The 19313-nt window shown below is 36.5% G+C and overlaps 1 protein-coding gene across 12 annotated transcripts in view; it reads left to right on the top strand.

Moving 5' to 3' along the window:
• Positions 1 to 19313, top strand: part of MYCBP2 (MYC binding protein 2) — a 283218-nt gene that overhangs the window by 27309 nt on the left and 236596 nt on the right. For all 12 annotated transcript variants that reach the window (XM_042928333.1, XM_042928362.1, XM_042928341.1 and 9 more), the window contains exons 2-3: positions 2011 to 2086; positions 13193 to 13408. In XM_042928333.1, the coding sequence (XP_042784267.1) occupies positions 2011 to 2086; positions 13193 to 13408 (292 nt within the window). The remainder of the gene's footprint in view (positions 1 to 2010; positions 2087 to 13192; positions 13409 to 19313) is intronic.

Below are 19313 nucleotides of genomic sequence, written 5' to 3'. Positions count from 1 at the left end.
AAGACATGGCCTCTGTACTTTTGGAGCTTATAGCTTTATGAAGGAGTAGTGCATTAAACACATAACCTCATACATAATTACAGTGGGAGATTGCACAATGAAACACAAATGTAAAATGAAATGAGAGTGTATATTAGGGAAACTAACCCACTCTGAGACATTCCTGAATAAACGACACTTCTATTGGAACCTCAGAGATGACTGACTAGTGGTTAGCAGAAGATGTGGGAGAGAATGCCAGGAAGAGGGAGAACCTTTGTGAAAGCCCCCAAGGAGCTTATTAGCAGGTCAGACAACTAGAAGGATATTTTTGTGCCTGGAGTATGATGAATAAGTTGGAGGCAGATGCAAAATGAAGGAGAGGCTGGCAGAGGCCAGATCTTGGTAAAAGATCTCTTAAACTGTGCCAATGCTTTTGGACTTTATCCCAAGAGAATTGAGAAGATACTAGTAGGGTTTTAAGTGAGGTAATTACCTACTCAGATTTGTGTTTTTAAAAGTTGATTTGGGTTCCTGTATGAAGAATGAATTGAAGTGGGGCAAATGTGGATGTGCAGAAATGAATAACGAAGTAGACCAGGCAAGATGTGGTGGTAACTTAGATTATTAGAATTGCAGCAGTTAAAAAAAAAAAAAAAAAAAGAATTGCAGCAGTAGAGACGATGTAGACAGATTCAAGAACTGTTTATAAGACATAGTTGACAAGATTTTGTGATTATTTTGGTTTAGGGAGCTGAAGGAACTGGCAGAGATGAATTTTCATATGCTTGTTCATGTCTATCTTGTTGGCATTTTAGTATCTTTAACTCAAACATCTTTAAAGCTGAACCGATTTTTTCTTTTTGGAAACTAATTGTTCCCCTTGACTTCCCTATTTTTATGAATGACATCCCTACCTCCAGGTGGCCTAGGCTTCCAACTTTTGTTTTGGTCACAGCTTCCAGTAAGTTAGTTACCAAGTGTTAAGGACTTGACCTCCAGCATCTAAAGTCTCTTCCTTCCCCTCCTTCTCTTCCTCTATGCTTCTCTTCCCTTTCTCCGCCTCCCTCCTTTTCTCGTCCTCCTCTTCTTCTTCACTATTTTTTTATAGCAGTAGCATCCTCTTCATAGATTATTAACCTATGTTTTTCATTCAAGTCTTTGAGCTCCTTGAGGTCAAGAACTTTTTCTTTTTCGTCCTGTATTTTTAGTACTAACAGTGTGCACCTCAGCATGGCAGACATAAAAAAATATTAAATGAAAATAAAATAAATTGTTTTCCTTGACTCTTGTTTCTTCCACTATAATTCTTTGCCACATTCCCCCCCCCCCCCCCCCGTCTCTTTCTCAAAGTCATTCGGGGCTTCCATCTGCTTAGAGAATAATTTTGTCTTAGGACTGTGAGGTAATGAAAAACTGACTGGAGAATATGAGAAGAGTATGAGTTGGGGTTTTTTCTATAGTAATTTAGTAAAAAGTGCCTCCTGTCCCTTTTTACACTGTAGACTTCACTACTGCAAAGAGCACATTTTTCTGGGAAGGGAACATATGTGATATTTTATTAGCATCCTCACTGTTGAATAAAATTTTTAAAACTTCATTTGATGCTGTTTTACATTTTTTAGTTTTATAAAAATATTTGCAGAGGAGCGCCTGGGTTGCTCATTTGGTTGAGTGTTTGACTTCAGCTTAGGTCATGATCTCATCAGCTGGTGAGTTTGAGCCTGCGTCAGGCTCTGTGCTGACTGCTCAGAGTCAGCTCACAATCTGTCTGTCTCTCAAAAATAAAGGTTAAAAAATTTTTTAAAAAATATTCGCAGAATTCAATTTTTAATCATTTAATGTGTGTTTCTTAGCTTTCCAGTATTATTATTTCAATAGCTACATCTTATATGTACATCTAGAGTATATTGTTTCATAAAAAGAAAGTTTATAGGAGAAATATTCAAATGTCTACTTTGGAAGTACCTGTTTTTCATAGCTTTGTATGTTCTAATATGAACTTTTGTAATTTGTTCTTTCCATCTTTAGGAATAAGAAAATTTTAAATAAGAAAAAGTTGAAAAGAAAACAGAAGAGCAAATCAAAAGTGAAGACAAGAAGCAAGGTAAAACTACTGGCAATTTATAGGGAGTAGGAATTTTTCATACAGTAATTTGAATTATAATGCCAAGATTAAAAAAGTATAACTAGTAAACCATTTCTTTCTTTCTTTTTTTTAAAAGTTTTTAAAAGCCCCTTATTACTTGGTTACACTGTTTAATTTCATGTTTGAACATTTCATGATCAGTAGCCAGAAGTTAATATCTCGGTGTTGAAAATTATTTACAGTTTATTCACATTATCTTTGAACACTTCTCTGGGGGAACATATCCATTTCTCTTCTCTTTTTTACACTCTGACTACATGTTCTAGAAACTGAGTAAAACTGGCTGTGAGTTGGGACGTGGATTTGGGTTCATCATAACGTCTGTCCATATGTCATGAATTGGGGAGAATCTTGGTATGTCTATATTCTGAGCTCTTTTGATGGTGGGTGGCTGTGCAAAAGGAAAAACAATGTAGAATATCTGAATTAGATAAGACCATAGAGATCAAGGACCTTTTTTCCATCTAATGCAGAAATCTCAATTAAATCTTAAACATTTTTACATTCTACCGGAGTGTGTTTTCTTTTGAACAGTACTAAGAAGCCTAGACAATAGAAAGAGAGGAATCATTAACTATGATTTCTGAACAGGTCCACTTTTGGTTAAATAAACAATAGCTTAGCTTGGCCTCTGTATCATATTTAATTTCCAGAAACAGTTGTTTCCTGCCCTTCTTAATTAGTATTCTTACATTTTAAAGCTGAGAGAAATGTACTTTTAGTAGTAAACCAAAAAGTAAAAGTGTAGGGGATGAAATTTATTTGGTGGCTGTGTCTTGAGACACAGCTGGATCCAGGGATTAAGTAATGTCATCAATTCTGTGTCTTCATTTCTTGCTTCTGCTTTCTTCTGTGTGTGGACTTAATTGCCTATGGCTGAGGACTAAGGCTTCTGGAAGCTCCAACTGCATTTTTTTGGTCAAGAGGCAATCTCCTTTACTCTAGCAGAAAGTCTTGGGTGTGATTTTTGATTGACCTTCATCATTCATTTTGGCCTTGGAGATGGGGTACTTTGGTTAGACTGAGTTACATTTATAACCCTGTGATGGGAGATAGGTAGGCCAGCAACCTACTGAGCAGGCCATGTGAAATGGGAGGGGGGTGGTTACCCTAAGGAAAGTGTTGCTGGGTGGGCAGCTAAATAATAAATGTTAACTACATCATTTCTTATTACTTCTGTTTGTGGGATAAAAGAGGGAAGTGGAGAACATTCTTAATATATTTGATACATAGTCATTCAGAATTTCAGCCTCTACTTCTTTTCCAATTCTTGGTGTTATGTGCAAAGTCAGAGTATGGGAATCTTAAAAATCTGTTTTAATTTCTTTAAAGGTTTCATTTGGTGATTTTCCTAAAAGTGGTATCCTAAGATATCCAGGAAGAGGTGAGAAGTCAAGGTCTTTCATCCCTTCATTTCTGTCTTTAGCTTTATGCTTTTAGTAATAAATCTCCCTTCTCTTGGCCTCAGGTTTTATGTCTGCTTTTTAGGAGCAGCTTGTGATAAGAGTGATACAAAAAGAAGTTACTCATTTATTCCTAAAACATTAATTGCATGCTGACTATGTGCAGGAATTATGCTGGGTATTTAGAATAGAAAGATGAATAAGAAACATTTTCTGCTTATGATGGGCATATAAAATAATAAAATGATGTGGTTAGTCTCCTTGTTCCCAATTACTGTTTCTGGACTACTTTTCATCCGCCATCTTTTTATTTTTTATATTTATTTATTTATTTAATATTTCATTTAAAAAAAATTTTTTTTAACGTTTATTTATTTTTTGAGACAGAGAGAGACAGAGCATGAATGGGGGGAGGGTCAGAGAGAGGGGGAGACACAGAATCGGAAGCAGGCTCCAGGCTCCGAGCTGTCAGCACAGAGCCCGACGCGGGGCTTGAACTCGTGAACCACAAGATCATGACCTGAGCCGAAGTCGGACACTTAACCGACTGAGCCACCCAGGCACCCCTAATATTTCATTTTTTTAATTTACATCCAAATTAGTTAGCATATAGTGCAACAGTGATTTCAGGAGTAGATTCCTTAGTGCCCCTTATTCTTTTAGCCCATCCCCCCTCCAACAACCCCTCCGGTAACCCTCAGTTTGTTCTCCATATTTATGAGTCTCTTCTGTTTTGTCCCCCTCCCTGTTTTTATATTATGTTTGTTTCCCTTCCCTTATGTTCATCTGTTTTATCTCTTAAAGTCCTCATTTGAGTGAAGTCATATGATATTTGTCTTTCTCTTACTAATTTTACAAATACCCTCCAGTTCTATCCACGTAGTTGCAAACAGCAAGATTTCATTCTTTTTGATTGCCGAGTAATACTCAATTGTATATATATACCACATCTTCTTTATCCATTCATCCATCGATGGACACTGGGGCTCTTTCCATACTTTGGCTGTTGTTCATAGTGCTGCCATAAACATGGGGGTGCATGTGTCCCTTCGAAACGGCACACCTGTATCCCTTGGATAAATGCCTAGTAGTGCAATTGCTGGGTCATAGGGTAGTTCTATTTTTAGTTTTTTGAGGAACCTCCATACTGTTTTCCAGAGTAGCTGCATTAGCTTGCATTCCCACCAACACTACAAAAAAGATCCTCTTTCTCCGCCTCCTCACCAACATCTGTTGTTGCCTGAGTTGTTAATGTTAGCCATTCTGACAGGTGTGAGGTGGTATCTCATTGTGATTTTGATTTGTATTTCCCTGATGATGAGTGATGTTGAGCATTTTTTCATGTGTCAGTTGGCCATCTGGATATCTTCTTTCGAGAAGTGTCTATTCATGTCTTCTGCCCATTTCTTCACTGGATTATTTGTTTTTTGGGTGTTGAGTTTGATAAGTTCTTAATAGATTTGGGATACTAACCCTTTATCTGATATGTCATTTGCAAATATCTTCTCCATTCCATAGGCTGCCTTTTAGTTTTGCTGATTGTTTCCTTTGCTGTGCAGAAGCTTTTTATTTTGATGGGGTCCCAGTAGTTGATTTTTGCTTTGGTTTCCCTTGCCTCTGGAGATATGTTGAGTAAGAAGTTGCTGCAGGCAAGATCAAAGAGGTTTTTGCCTGCTTTCTCCTCAAGGATTCTGATGGCTTCCTGTCTTACATTGAGGTCTTTCATCCATTTTGAGTTTATTTTTGTGTATGGTGTAAGAAAGTGGTCCAGGTTCATTCTTCTGCATGTTGCTGTCCAGTTTTCCCAGCACCACTTGCTGAAGAGACTGTCTTTATTCCATTGGATATTCTTTCCTGCTTTGTCAAAGATTAGTTGGCCATACCTTTGTCCATTTCTGGGTTCTCTATTCTGTTCCATTGATCTGAGTGTCTGTTTTTGTGCCAGTACCATACTGTCTTGATGATTACAGCTTTGTGGTATAGCTTGAAGTCCAGGAGTGTGATGCTTCCTGCTTTGGTTTTCTTTTTCAAGATTGCTTTGGCTATTCGGGGTCTTTTCTGGTTCCATACAAATTTTAGGATTATTTGTTCTAGCTCTGTGAAGAATGCTGGTGTTATTTTGATAGGGATTGCATTAAATATGTAGATTGCTTTGGGTAGTACTGACATTTTAACAGTATTTGTTCTTCCTGTCCAGGAGCATGGAATCTCTTTCCATTTTTTTGTGTCTTCTTCAATTTCTTTCATAAGGTTTCTATAGTTTTCATTGTATAGATTTTTCACCTCTTTGGTTAGATTTATTCCTAGGTATTTTATGGTTTTTTTTGTGCAACTGTAAGTGGGATCTATTCCTTGATTTCTCTTTCTGTTGCTTCATTGTTGGTGTATGGGAATGTAATCGATTTCTATGCATTGATTTTATATCCTGCAGCTTTGCTGAATTCACGAATCAATTCTAGCAGTTTTTTGGTGGAATCTTTTGGGTTTTCCATATAGAGTATCATGTCATCTGCGAAGAGTGAAAGTTTGATTTCCTCCTGGCCGATTTGGATGCCTTTCATTTCTTTGTGTTGTCTGCTTGCAGAGGCTAAGACTTCCAATACTATGTTGAATAACAGTGGTGAGAGTGGACATCCGTGTCTTGTTCCTGACCTTAGGGGGAAAGCTGTCAGGGGGAAAGTTTTTCCCCATTGAGAATGATATTAGCATTGGGTCGTTCACATATGGCTTTTATGATCTAGAGGTATGCTCCTTCTATCCTTACTTTCGTGAGGGTTTTTATCAAGAAAGGATGCTATATTTTGTCAAATGCTTTCTCTGCACATCCACCTTTTTTTTAAAAAACACTTACTTAAATGATGCCAATGAGATTTTCCCCTCATATATTTAATAACAAGCATTTCTTAAAAAAAAAAACAAGCATTTCTTTTCAGCAAATAAGATACCATTTAGCTACACTACTTTATCACCTTCTTTATTGCTGTCATTGGCCCCTCTGTTTCTCCTCATCCGTTAGCCATCTCCTTGATTCAATTTCCTTTTTATCCAGCTTAGATAGCACGGTCTTTTTAGAAAAAAAACATTGCTTAATCTGTATTAATTCCCTATTGCTGCTGTAACAAATTATACAAACTTGATGGCTTAAAACAACACAAATGATCCTACAATTTTGGAAGTCTGGAGTCCAAAGTGGATCTCACTGTGCTAAAATCAAGGTGTCAGTAAATCTGCATTTCTTCTGGAGGCTCTAGGAGAGAATTTATTCCCTTGCCTTTTCCAGCTTCTAGACACTGCCTGCATTCCTTGGGTTAATGCCCTTTTCTACCTTCAAAGTCAGCTATGGTTGTTTTATCCTCTCACACTGCATTACTCGGACATGTTTCTGTTGTTACAACTTCTTTGATTGTCCCGCCACCCTTGCTCATTTATAAGGACCCTTGATATTACATTGGGCCCACCCAGGTAATCCAGAATAATCTCTCCATCTCAAGATGTATAATGTATTCACTTCTGCAAGGGCCCTTTCATGTAAGGCAACACATTCCCAGGTTCCAGGGACTAAGGGGAAGATACTTTTGGATGTCATTATTCTGCTTGCCACATCTTCCTTTCCCCGCTGTGTTGCACTCATCTGATAAAATTTAATCCTATACAAATCCAGCTGTTTTCTTTTTCCTTGCAGGTGAGTACCTGCTAAAAGGAGTTAGCAGTTGATACCAGTATACATACATGAGAACCAATCTCAAAAGGATCTTGCATAGCTAGACTGTCGTCGTCTTCTTCCTCCTCCTCCTCCTCCTCCTCCTCCTCCTCCTCCTCCTCCTCCTCCTCTTCTTCTTCTTCTTCTTCTTCTTCTTCTTCTTCTTCTTCTTCTTTTTGATCAAGTAGTTCTGCTATGACTGTTTCAAACCTTTGCCACTCTCCTCCAACTTATGATAAATACTGCCCTCTAGCAAATGACTTCACTTTCTTAGAGAAGAAATTAAGTCCATTACACAGGAAACTTACTCATCATTTTGCTACCAAACATGCCTGTCTTAGGTTGGGATATTTAATAGCAGAACCTGAGACAGGGATTTAATGTGTATAATTCAGCAAGTTTTGAAATATATAATCAAGGTTTAGAAAATTTCCATCATCCTCAAGCATTTCCTTATCCTTTGTTACATTCTGTCTCTCCCTACCGCTTTGGCTCTAGGCAACCATGAATATACTTTGTCATTATAAATTAATTTTTACTTTATAGAATTTCATATAAATGTGATCATGTAGTATGTACTCTTTTGTATCTGGCTTCTTTCCCTCAGCATAATGATTTTGAGTTGTGGCCATGTAGTTGTATATATTAACAGTTAATTCTTTTTTTTTTTTTTTTTCACCTATTGATGGACAGTTTGAGGTTTCCAGTTTTTGGCTATCACAAATGAACCTGCTTTGTATATTTGTGTACTAGTCTTTGTGCAGATATATGTTTTTGTTTGTTTTGTTTTGGTTTGGTTTCTTGAGGGATAAATACCTGGAAGTAGAATGAGTAGGTGGTGTTTCCTTCTATGATTTGCCAGGAGACTCATAAGTATCAAAAGCAGCTTATACTAATGGTTAAGATTTATTACAACCAAAGGTAGAGATAGGTAGCAGCAAAAAGAAATGTATTAGTGGTATATAGGGACTTAAGGCATAGGTTTTCTAGTCCTCCCTTGTCTGAGCACATAGGGCATGCTTTCTTTATGGCAGTGAACTATAAGGATATGTATGGAATGTTTCTGCCCAGGGAACCCCATTCCAATCTTAGGATCTGAGACTTTTATGAGGGATCTGGTTCACACATAGACATGTCCTGCTGTGCAGCCAGCCATGGTACATGAAACTCAGGCATACATCATCAGTCTTGATGTTTGTGCAAAGCAATTAGACAAGCCAGTAGGCAAAGTCCATTGCTCTAGTGTATATTACAAAATCATCAATAACCAACATAAAGAAAACTCTAAAGACCACATTCCTAAGGATTGGCCAACAATCAGTCCTGGTTCCCTTGGGAAAATACAAGGACTAATTAATCATACCTGCATTGTAAACTCTTTCCTTGTGGGTGGCATGGTAGATGAATGTTTAACCTGTTAAGAAACTGTTCAAACTATTTTTCAAAATGATTATTGCATTTTATTCTTCCACCAGCAGTATATGAGAAATCCACTTGTCTTACATCTTTGCAAATGCATGGTACTGTTAGGCTTTTAAAATTGTAGTCATTCTAAGTATATAGGGGTATTTCACTGTGGTTTTAGCTTGCTTTTTTCTAATGACTAATAATGTGAACATCTTTTCATATGCTTTTGGCTATTCATATCCTTTTGTGAAATGTCTTTCATATCTTCCATCTTTTTTTTTTTTTTTAAGTTTATTTATTCTGAGAGAGAGAGAATGAGCAGGGGATGGGCAGAGAGCGGGAGACAGAGAATCCTAAACAGTTTCTATGTCATCAGCGCAGAGCCTGACACAGGGCTCTGTCTCATGAAGCATGAGATCATGGCCTGAGCTGAAATCAAGAGTCATACGTTTAACCAACTAAGCCAACCAGGCTCCCCATTGCCTCCTTTGTCTGTCTTTCTTTCTTTCTTTCTTTCTTTCTTTCTTTCTTTCTTTCTTTCTTTCTTTCTTTCTTTCTAACTGTCTTATTATGGAATTGTCAGAGTTCTTCATGTATTCTAGATACAAGTCCTTTGTCAGATATCTGTATCACAAACAATTCGTCCTGTTCTGTGGCTTGCTTTTCTTTTTTTTTATATAGTGCTTTAGAAGAACAAAAGTTTTGAAGTTTTATACATGTATTGATTTTTATATATATGATTCATGTATTTTGTATTCTAAGAAATCTTTGTCCCAAGGTCACATAGATTTTGTTTTGTTTTGTTTTGTTTTTAGTTTATTTATTTATTTTGAGAGAGGATGCGTGGGCAAGCAGGGGAGGGACAGAGAGAGAGGGAGAGACAGAGAATCCCACGCAGGGTCTGCACTGTCAGCACAGAGCCTGATGTGGGTCTCAAACTCAAACAGCGAGATCATGACCTGAGCCGAAATCAAGAGCCAGACACTTAACTGACTGCGCCACCCAGGTGCTGCCACATAGATTTTTTTCTATATTTTCTTATAGAGATTTTATAGTTTTAGATGCTATACTTAGGTTTGTGATACATTTCCAGTTAATTTTTGTGTATGGTATGAAATAAGGTTGATGTTCATTTTTTTCTTGTATTGGTATTCAGTTAATTGGCATCAGTTTTAAAAAAACTTATCTTTTTCTATTAATTGTCTTGGTATCTTTGTAAAAATTCAGTTGACCATTTTTGTTTGAACCTATTTCTGCAATTTTTTTGTTTACTTGATCTAAATATCTGTCTTTATACCAATACCATACTGTCTTCTTTACAGTAGTTTTGAATTCACGTCATATGTCTTCCAACTTCGGTCTTTTTAAAAAGTTGCTTTAGTTACTTAGATCTTTTATATTTCTGTTTAAATTTTAGAATCAGCTTGTCAATTCTGTTTTTAAAAGTCTCTGGAATTTTTATTGAGGTTGTATTGAATTTGTGGATTTGAGGAAGAGTTGCCATTTTAATGATACTGAATCTTCTATTAATGAATATAGTTTATTTCTATTCTCTTTACTTAAGTTTTTTTTAATTACTCCCAGCAGTGTTACTTTGGTTTTCAGTGTACAGAGCTTGCACATAATTTTATTAAATTTAACTGCTGTTAATTTCATTTTTTTTTAATTTTGAGATGATTATAATAATGCAGTTGTAAAAAGTAATACAGAGATCCTGTATACCCATCACTCATTTTCCCAAGTTGCTAAGGTATTGCATAAGTATAGTAAATATCAGAACCAGGAAATCAATATTGATCCAACCTACTGATCTTATTCAGATTTCACCAGTTTTACATGTACTTATTTGTGTATGTGTATATATATTTAGTTCTATGCAATTTTGTCACATGTGTGGATCTGTGGACCATTACCACAGTCAATATATAGAAGAGTTCCATCACAAGGATTGTTTTTGCTACTCCTATATAGCCACAGACATTCCCCTGCACTCACCCTCTCCCTAACCTCTGACAATCACCAATCTGTTCTCTATTTCTATAATTTTGTCATTTAAGGAATGATATATACATTTAATCATAGGAACTGGCTGTTGTCACTCAGCATAATTCCCTTGACATTTATGCAGGTCTTTGCATATATCATGTTTGTACCTTTTTATTGCTGAGTAAGTATTCCATGGTAAAGATTACATCATAGTTTGTGTAACCATTCACCCATTAAAGGACATCTGCGTTTCTTGTTTTGGGTTATTTTGAATAAAACTCGTATGAATATTCACATGCTGGTTTTTGAATGAACATAAGTTTTTATTTCTTTGGTATAAATGCCCAACAATGCAATTTCTGGATTGTACTGTAAATACATATTTAATTTTGTGGGAAACTGCCATACATTTTTCCAGAGTGGCTGTATCATTTTACTTTCCGATTAACAATGTATAAGAGATTTTCTCCACATCTTCACTAGCATTTGATGTTGTCATTATGTTTTATTCTAGCCAGTTTGATAGGTTTGTGCATTTTCTCATTTTGTTTTAATTTGCATTTTCCTAATGGGTCACTATAGTGAACTTGTTTGCCTTCCGTGAATCTTCTTTGGTGACATGCCTGTTCATGTCTTTTGCCCGTTTTCTAAATTGAATGGCTTATTTGTTTGTTTTTTACTGTTGAGTTTTGAAAATTCTTTATATATTCTGCATGATAGTTTTTTGTCAGGTATATGTTTTGCAGATACTTTCTCCCAGTCTGTAACTTTAATGCTATTATTTTTTTTTAATTACGTATTCCAGTTGTTCATTCCTAGTATGTAGATACATTAACTCTTTCTTATTTAAAATATCGATCTGGTATCCTGTGACTTTGCTAAATCCACACATTATTTCTAGTGGCTTTTTTTGCAGATGTCTTAAGAATCTCTCCATGTCTTCTGGAAATGAAGACGTTTGTTTTCTAGTAGATATTTTCCTTTCTAACTATAATTTGTATTTCTATTTCTTGGCTTATCACACTAGCATATCTAGTATAATGTTGAATCATATTGCTGAGAATAGATATCTTTTTCTTGTTTGCATCTTAGGGTACAGGAATTTAGTCTTTTACTATGTTAGCGGTGGGTATTTCATAGATACCCTTTATCCATTTTTAGAAATTTTCTTTTATTCCTAGTTTACATACACTTTTTATCATGAATAGGTGTTTGATTTGTGTCAGATGCTTTTTCCATGTTTATTTAGGATATCATCTGTTTTCTTCTCTTCTTATTTTTGTTAGTATGAGGAATTACTAATTACTTTTCCAGTGTTGTTACCAGCCGGTTTTTTGGTTGATCATCATGCATTACCTTTTTCATATGTTCTTAGATTTGGATTTTTAATAATTGCTTGTTTTTTAGTGTGTCTGGAATACATACTTACACATTATTTATCAATTAACTTCAGTACATATTTTTTCTAACAAGGAGTATTACACTTTTCCCCTAATTATTTATGGAAGAAGGATAGAATTTTGAAACCAAGTGTTTTTGGTACTTGAGGTGTCATCTTATTTATCTTGGATACTTCTTGGATATACTCCAATTTTTGGAACTTGCATTAATAGAATATCTTAAACCAGTTCTGTATATTTATAGTGTAAATGTTGTTCTCAAAAGTGTGATTGTGGCTTGCTGACTAAAATGCTGGGTCAGAACAGAAACTGACTAAGTTCTAACAAATTACCAAGCATGTGATTTTTATTATTTATCAAGATTGATAGCTAGGAGATCTTCAGGAAAGCATATATCCATAATCTACAGAAATCTAATTTCTTTTCTTAATTTTTTTAATGTTTATTTATTTTTGAGAGAGAGAGAGAGAGAGTGTGTGAGTGGGGGAGGAGGAGAGAGAGAGAGGGAGACACAGAATCTGAAGCAGGCTCCAGGCTCTGAGCTGTCAGCACAGAGCCTGATGCGAGGCTCGAACTCATGAACCGTGAGATCATGACCTGAACGGAAGTGGAACGCTTACCGACTGAGCCACCCAGGCACCCCCAGAAATCTAATTTCTTAACATTACTACTATTTAAATTAGAATGAAATTGGAAGAATTGACGAAAATTAAAGTTTGTTTGGTTTTTAGTTCTGATTTCTGTTTAAGTCCCTAAATGTACTTTTAAAGCTATCAAAATGTAATTCAACATTTGTACTAGGTCATCGAGACTCTAATACATCTGATGTTCCTTAGAAGAGCACAAAATTAATATTCTGTGATACTCAACAGTTACACTTTGTTGGTTTTATTCCTATCATGGAATAAAAAGGTATTCCTATTAGTCTTTTTGCCATTCTCCAGCCCTTGTCAGTTGGGTTATTGCTGTGTTACTTAGAGAGTAGTAAAGTGTAGAAGAAAGGGTACTTACTATAAGTTGAATCAGTAGACTTAGATTGTCTTGCTATGTCACTTATTTGACTTATACAAGTTATCCAGCATTTCTAATCTTTAATCTTTTATATAAAATGAGAATTGGTGATGATGCGAAGGAATATAGAATTGAAATATTATATCTTCTATTTCAGTCTGAAAACTTGGAGAATACGGTAATCATACCAGATATCAAATTACATAGCAATCCTTCTGCTTTCAATATTTATTGCAATGTACGCCATTGCGTTCTGGAATGGCAGAAAAAGGAAACATCATTGGCAGCTGCATCTAAGAACTCTGTGCAGAGTGGAGAATCAGATAGTGATGAAGAGGAGGAATCCAAAGAGCCCCCTATCAAGCTTCCAAAGGTAAGTCACTAAATTCCACTTGGATGGATAACCACAGGTGTTTGGGCTATAGTACATATATTTGCATTGCTAAAATACCTTGTTTTTTAATAAAATTGTGCACTCAAAAGTAATAGGGCTGATGGGTAAAAATAGGTTTGGGGCAGACCAGGAAAACTCTATGCATCTTTATAACTGGAGTGCTAACAAAATCAATAATTGGTAACCCAGTGGAGAATACTTGACAGCCCAGGAAGAAAGATCAGGGGCTTTTAAAAATGTACAAAAGCAGTAGAGTGGAAATGGAGGCTTGTAAGCACTGAGCCATTGCAGCTAGAAGTGGAGCTCTGAGCCAGTGGGCTGCCATTAAGGTGGGCGTAAGCAGAACTGCAAACTACCACCAGCCGAGAGCCATAGTAAGCTGGGGGTGCTTCCTTCTGGGGAGGGAGCCTTGGGTACAGGTATGCATTTTTGTTTTTCTTCAAATAGAACTAGGAGGGCTCCTGGCTGTGCAGCTGCTGAGTTGAGAGCTTTTTGCCTTTTCTTCCTTAGGTTATGATTGTACTCTTGCTATTTTGGCTCTCCTTGCCTAGGAAAAAATTACATATGAAGCAACAAAACTTCTACATTGTTCTGATATCACTCCCTTATTTACCAGAGACATGTAAGCTAATTGGTGTTAAAGAAGCATGTACTATAGTAGAACAAACTATTCTTAAGGTACTCTCTTCTATTTAAGTGTTAGTGTATTTCAAGACTGTAATGTTATTGTATATATGGTATTTTTTCTACATTGTAGGTATAGTTAGTATTTCTAACAAAAGAATAGTGACAATATAGACATATTTTTAAAGGGGTATCTATCATAAATGATTTATATGTATATTGCCTTTTTCTAAATGTAAACATTTTTAAATGATTTCCTTTATCATAAAATGGTTCAGTATGTTGCCTTTTTACTAAACTGATACCTTAAAGCTGTGCCTTAAAAACTTTTTTATACATACACACAGGAGCTATCATGCCAATGTTTTTACTAAACTGATACCTTAAAGCTATGCCTTAAAAACTTTTATACATACACACAGGAGCTATCATGCAAATATCATGCAAATATTTTGCCATATTTCATGGTGGCTATTCCTAAGTGCACCACAGCCCTTAATCAGTACTGTTACATTCTTCTCACCTTATTCTCAGCAGATGGCTTGCTTCCTGTTTCATAGAGTAAGAGAAGTTTTGTGAACTTCCTCAGCCTTTTAGTCAACCATCTTTAAGTGTTCTTCTTGGGACTCTTCTTCCTTTAGCCCGTTTCTCTCCAGTGTCCTTAAGTATAACTTCTCTATTGGCTCCTTTCTTCTTCTTAAAACAAATAAGCTTATCTTTTCTGTGTAAGCTCCTCTAGGTAAAGAGTTTTCCATCAAGTACTGACACATCAGGAAACCGGGTATAGTGATTAAGAACCTGGGCAGTGGAGTCAAACTGCCTGCGTTCAAATACTCACCCTTAAAAATAACTGTGTAATGCTGGGGAAGTTATTTGACTTATCTGTGCCTCCATTTTGTCATCTATGAAATGGAGATAATATATACCTCACAGGGTTGTAGTGAAGATGCAGTGAATTAACAAATGTCAAATACAAGTGTGTGAGTAAATTATAGGTATAGTTGTAAGTATCAGGTTAGGTGAAAACAAGAAATTGTGTAGGTGCAAATGAATTTGAGTTGCTTTTCAAGGAACTCCTCAATTTATTAATAAATACTTTATGTCCAAGGAAATAAACTTCTGGAAAGTCAGTGAGATCATGTGACCAATGAGAGGGGAAGAAGTGCTGAGATGCCTTTATGCAGAGGCATTCAAAATGCTGTGGGTTAGGGCGTGGGTGGGGAATGAAACTTCCAGGTGATGTTTTTGGCAGCCATTTGCATGCCATGAAGGACCGACACAGAAGAAATGAGGCTTGTAGGACTTGAGGAGATGAGAATTTAAGGGCAGGTGAGAAACGTTAGCATTTTTCTTTTCCTTTGACCCTTCTGCTCCAGATGCTACTCTTCTACATCAGTTCCTTCCTTTTCTTTGCAATTGTTCCTCTCTTGTTCTTCTTGCCTACATGTGTGGCTGTTGCTTTCCTTCTTTTCACTGAGTTTTTTTCCTCTCCCACTGCTCTTCTCTCACATAATTAAGACAGCTTTTATTTGTTGTTAAAGTATCATTTTGATGCAATTTAATTTTCTATTTGAATTTTTTTTTTAATGTTTATTTATTTTTGAGAGAGACAGAGACAGAGCGTGAGTAGGAGAGGGGCAGAGAGAGAGAGGGAGACACAGAATCTGAAGCAGGCTTCAGGCTCTGAGCTGTCAGCACAGAGCCTGACTCGGGTCTCCAACTCCCAAACCACGAGGTCATGACCTGAGCTGAAGTCAGACACTTAACTGACTGAGCCACACAGTCGTCCCTCCTATTTGAATTTTAAAAGTTAAATTGCATTTGATTATTGTGTAGATTTTACTTGTCAGGGTTTTCTTTGCTTTTTGTTTTTTTGTAGGTCAGCAATCATTGATATTTTGTAAAGTTTATTTATTTTGAGAGAGAGAAAGAGAGAGAGAGAGAGAGAGAGAGAGAGAGAGAATGAATCCCAAGCAGGCTCTGCACTGATAGTGCAGAGACACAGAGCTTGAACTCACAAACCATGAGATGATGACCTGAACCCAAATCAATAGCTGGACGCCTAACTGACTGAGCCACGTAGGCACTCCAGTCATTGATATTTTAAAAACGACTTGGGACACCTGGGTGATTCAGTCAGTTAAGCATCCGACTTTTGCTCAGGTCATGATCTCACGGTTCATGGGTTTGAGCCCCATATCGGGCTCTGTGCTGACAGCTTGGAACCTGGAGCCTGCTTCAGATTCTGCCTCTCCCATCTCTCTCTGCCCCTCCACCACTTGCACACACACACATTCTCTCTCTCAAAAATAAGTAAACATTTTAAAAAAAGGGGGACTTTCTTACCCCCACCTAAATGCTTCATATTAAGGTTTTTACCTAAAACACAGTTTTTACCCAGCTCAAACCATCTTTCACTATCTGACTTCCAGATTCCCTATAGTGTTCCATGCTTTATAACTACACAGTTTTTTTGGTTTTTGATTTTTGGTTTGTTTTTTTTTTTTTTTTTTTTTTTTTTTTGAGAGAGAGAGCAAGAGCACAAGGAAGGTGCAGAGAGAGAAAGAGAGAGAGGTAGAGAGAGAATCTTTCCTAAGCAGGCTCCATACTGAGCATGGAGTCCAACACAGGGCTCACTGTGAGATTATGACCTGAGCCAAAATCAAGAGTTGGATGTTTAACTGACTGAGCCACCTGGGTGTCCCTATAACTGCATAATTTTTAGTTGTTATTGTTGGGATTCATACTTCCCAGTCTTATTTGAGGCTCATCATGCCATGTATTTTGTTAAAAGATATAGACTTACATAGACTTACTTATTTACTTCTTAAGTTTTTTTGCTTTTAAATTCTTTTTGAGTTATAGCAAGCAGTATATTAGGCCCTGGGAACAAAATAATGATGAGACATGGTCCCTACCCTCAAGAAAGTTATGTCTGGTAGGGGATACCAGACATGTCTAGTGACTTAAGGATTACTAGGGCATGCTGGGTGTAGTGGAACACCGTGGGTACGGATGCAGCACTGACTGTAGATGCACTTACAGGCGGAGGGAACAGCACCATTACAAAAGTACACGTGATCTGTTTTTAGCTAGAGTGGAATAGCTGAATAGGGCAAGAGGCTGAGAGCAGGAACTAGATTGTGAAGGGCCTTCTGTGTCATGCACCCACTTTCAGATTTTGTCTTGTGATTTGGAAATACTGAAGATTTTAAGCAAAAGAGTTTGATCAGACTTGTATTTTAGTAAAATTACTTGGGTGCTAGTAAGACAAACCATAGAGGGTGGTAAGTTTAGAGCAGAGGGATCAGTTAGGCAGCTATTGCATTTGTCCCGGAAGCGTTACTGAAGGTTGCTAGTGGTGGTGTTTGGGTTACAGGAAATGTTAAGGAAGCAGAATTGACAGAATTGGTAATTAGTTGATTATGAAGGCTGAAAGAGAAAGTGGAATCGAAACATACTTCTGAAGTTTCTGGTGGCAATGTCATTTACTGCAAGAGGGGGAACTGGAGAAGAAGCAGTGCTTTGTTGGGATGATGATGATGTTTAGTTCTCTTTACTGAGTTTGAGGTACCTGTGAGGTGTCCTGTGTATACTATATAGGGCTGAAGTTCCAAAGAAAGGTCCCAGCTAAAAATAGAGACTTGGGGACTGTCACAGTGTGGGGGAAGGTAAAATAAAATTCTGTTAGAGATAGGATGGGGGTGGGATCAAGAGCATCACTTAAAAATTGTTAGTTTCAGTGGCTCCTGGGTGGCTTAGTCGGTTAAGCGTCCGACTTCGGCTCAGGTCATGGTCTCACGGTTTGTGAGTTTGAGCCCCACGTTGGGCTCTATGCTGACAGCTCAGAGCCTGGAGCCTGCTTCAAATTCTGTTTCTTTCGCTCTCTGCCCCTCCCCCACTCGTGCTCTGTCTCTCTCTCTCTCTCAAAAATACATAAATGTAAAGAAAAAAATTGTTAGTTTTGAAAAGTTGTGAGAACACTTTTGGGTGTAAAGAGAAGGGAAGAAGATGGTAATAGTCATAGATAAATTTGTATGTTAGAGGATACTGCTTAGACATCTCACACCCAGACCTTTTGAGAAGCAGAATTCTTCCTCTTCTTTTTGTCCTCCTCCTCCTCTGCTGCTGCTCTTCTTCCACTCTTCCTTTTGCTCCCTTCTAGATTTTTATTTTTCATTATTTGTAAATGTCATATCTACCAAATATTTGCTTTATATAAAAAATTTTGGAAAGCAGTGTACTTCCCTCGGTGGTAATATATAAACCTACTTTTGATTTCCTCTTGAATTTTTTTCAAATGGATTCTGGAAGTATTAGAATAGATTCTAGGACTTTTTAAAAAATCATTACTGTATAGTTGACGTACAGTGTTGTACTGGTTTCAGGTGTCTGACATAGTAATTCAGTAATTCTGTATATTTTGAAATGTTCACCATGATAAATGTAGTCACCATCTGTCACCACACAACATTTATTACAGTATTATTGGTGATATTTCCTAGGCTGTACTTTTCATCTTCAGGACTTACTTATTTATAACTGGAAGTTTGTACTTGTTAATCCTCCTCACCTGTTTTGCCCCTCCCATCCCTGTCCTCTAGGACTTTTTAATAGAACAAGGTAAAATTTATTAAAAAATTATTAATCTAAATGTGATGTAACTAAACTTTTATGCTCATACTTGCTAGTGAAATAATAAAATCACTTTTGGAAATATATGATTTGACGAGAGCAAAATAAAACCTTGAAAGACTCATTATGTTATTTTTCTTTGGCCAAGCATGTTTTTATCTCACTTTTCTCAGCAGTGACATTGGACTGGCTGTATCAGATAGTTATTTGGGTTTTGTGTTCCTTTAAGTGTAATAGAGAGCCTTCAGGATTTAATTATTTGAAAGTAGCTGTAAAGGGAAAATTCAGTAAATTTATTTAGTGAATATAAAAGATTATTTTCGGAAGAGAAGTGGAAGACTGTGTGTTGGGTAGTTATGGTTTTTCATTGAAAGTACCGAAGCTTAGTGTATTTAATTACTATAATCAACTACTCTGTTTAAAAGTCACATTTATTTATGTTGCTAATTATAAAGGCAGTATATATTGTAGATAGTTTGAAAAATGCAGAACATTTTTACAAAGAGGAAATAGAAATTAAAAATTAGAAATCCCTCTTAAATTCCTATTAACCAAAACATACCCACTATAAACATTTATATATATATACATTAAAAGTATATTATTTCTGCACAAATGAAATCAT

Source organism: Panthera leo, chromosome A1 (genome assembly GCF_018350215.1).
Source record: "Panthera leo isolate Ple1 chromosome A1, P.leo_Ple1_pat1.1, whole genome shotgun sequence".
Lineage (NCBI taxonomy): Eukaryota > Metazoa > Chordata > Mammalia > Carnivora > Felidae > Panthera > Panthera leo.
Note: the sequence above shows the minus strand (reverse complement) of the source record. Positions and strands in the feature narration are given on the sequence as shown.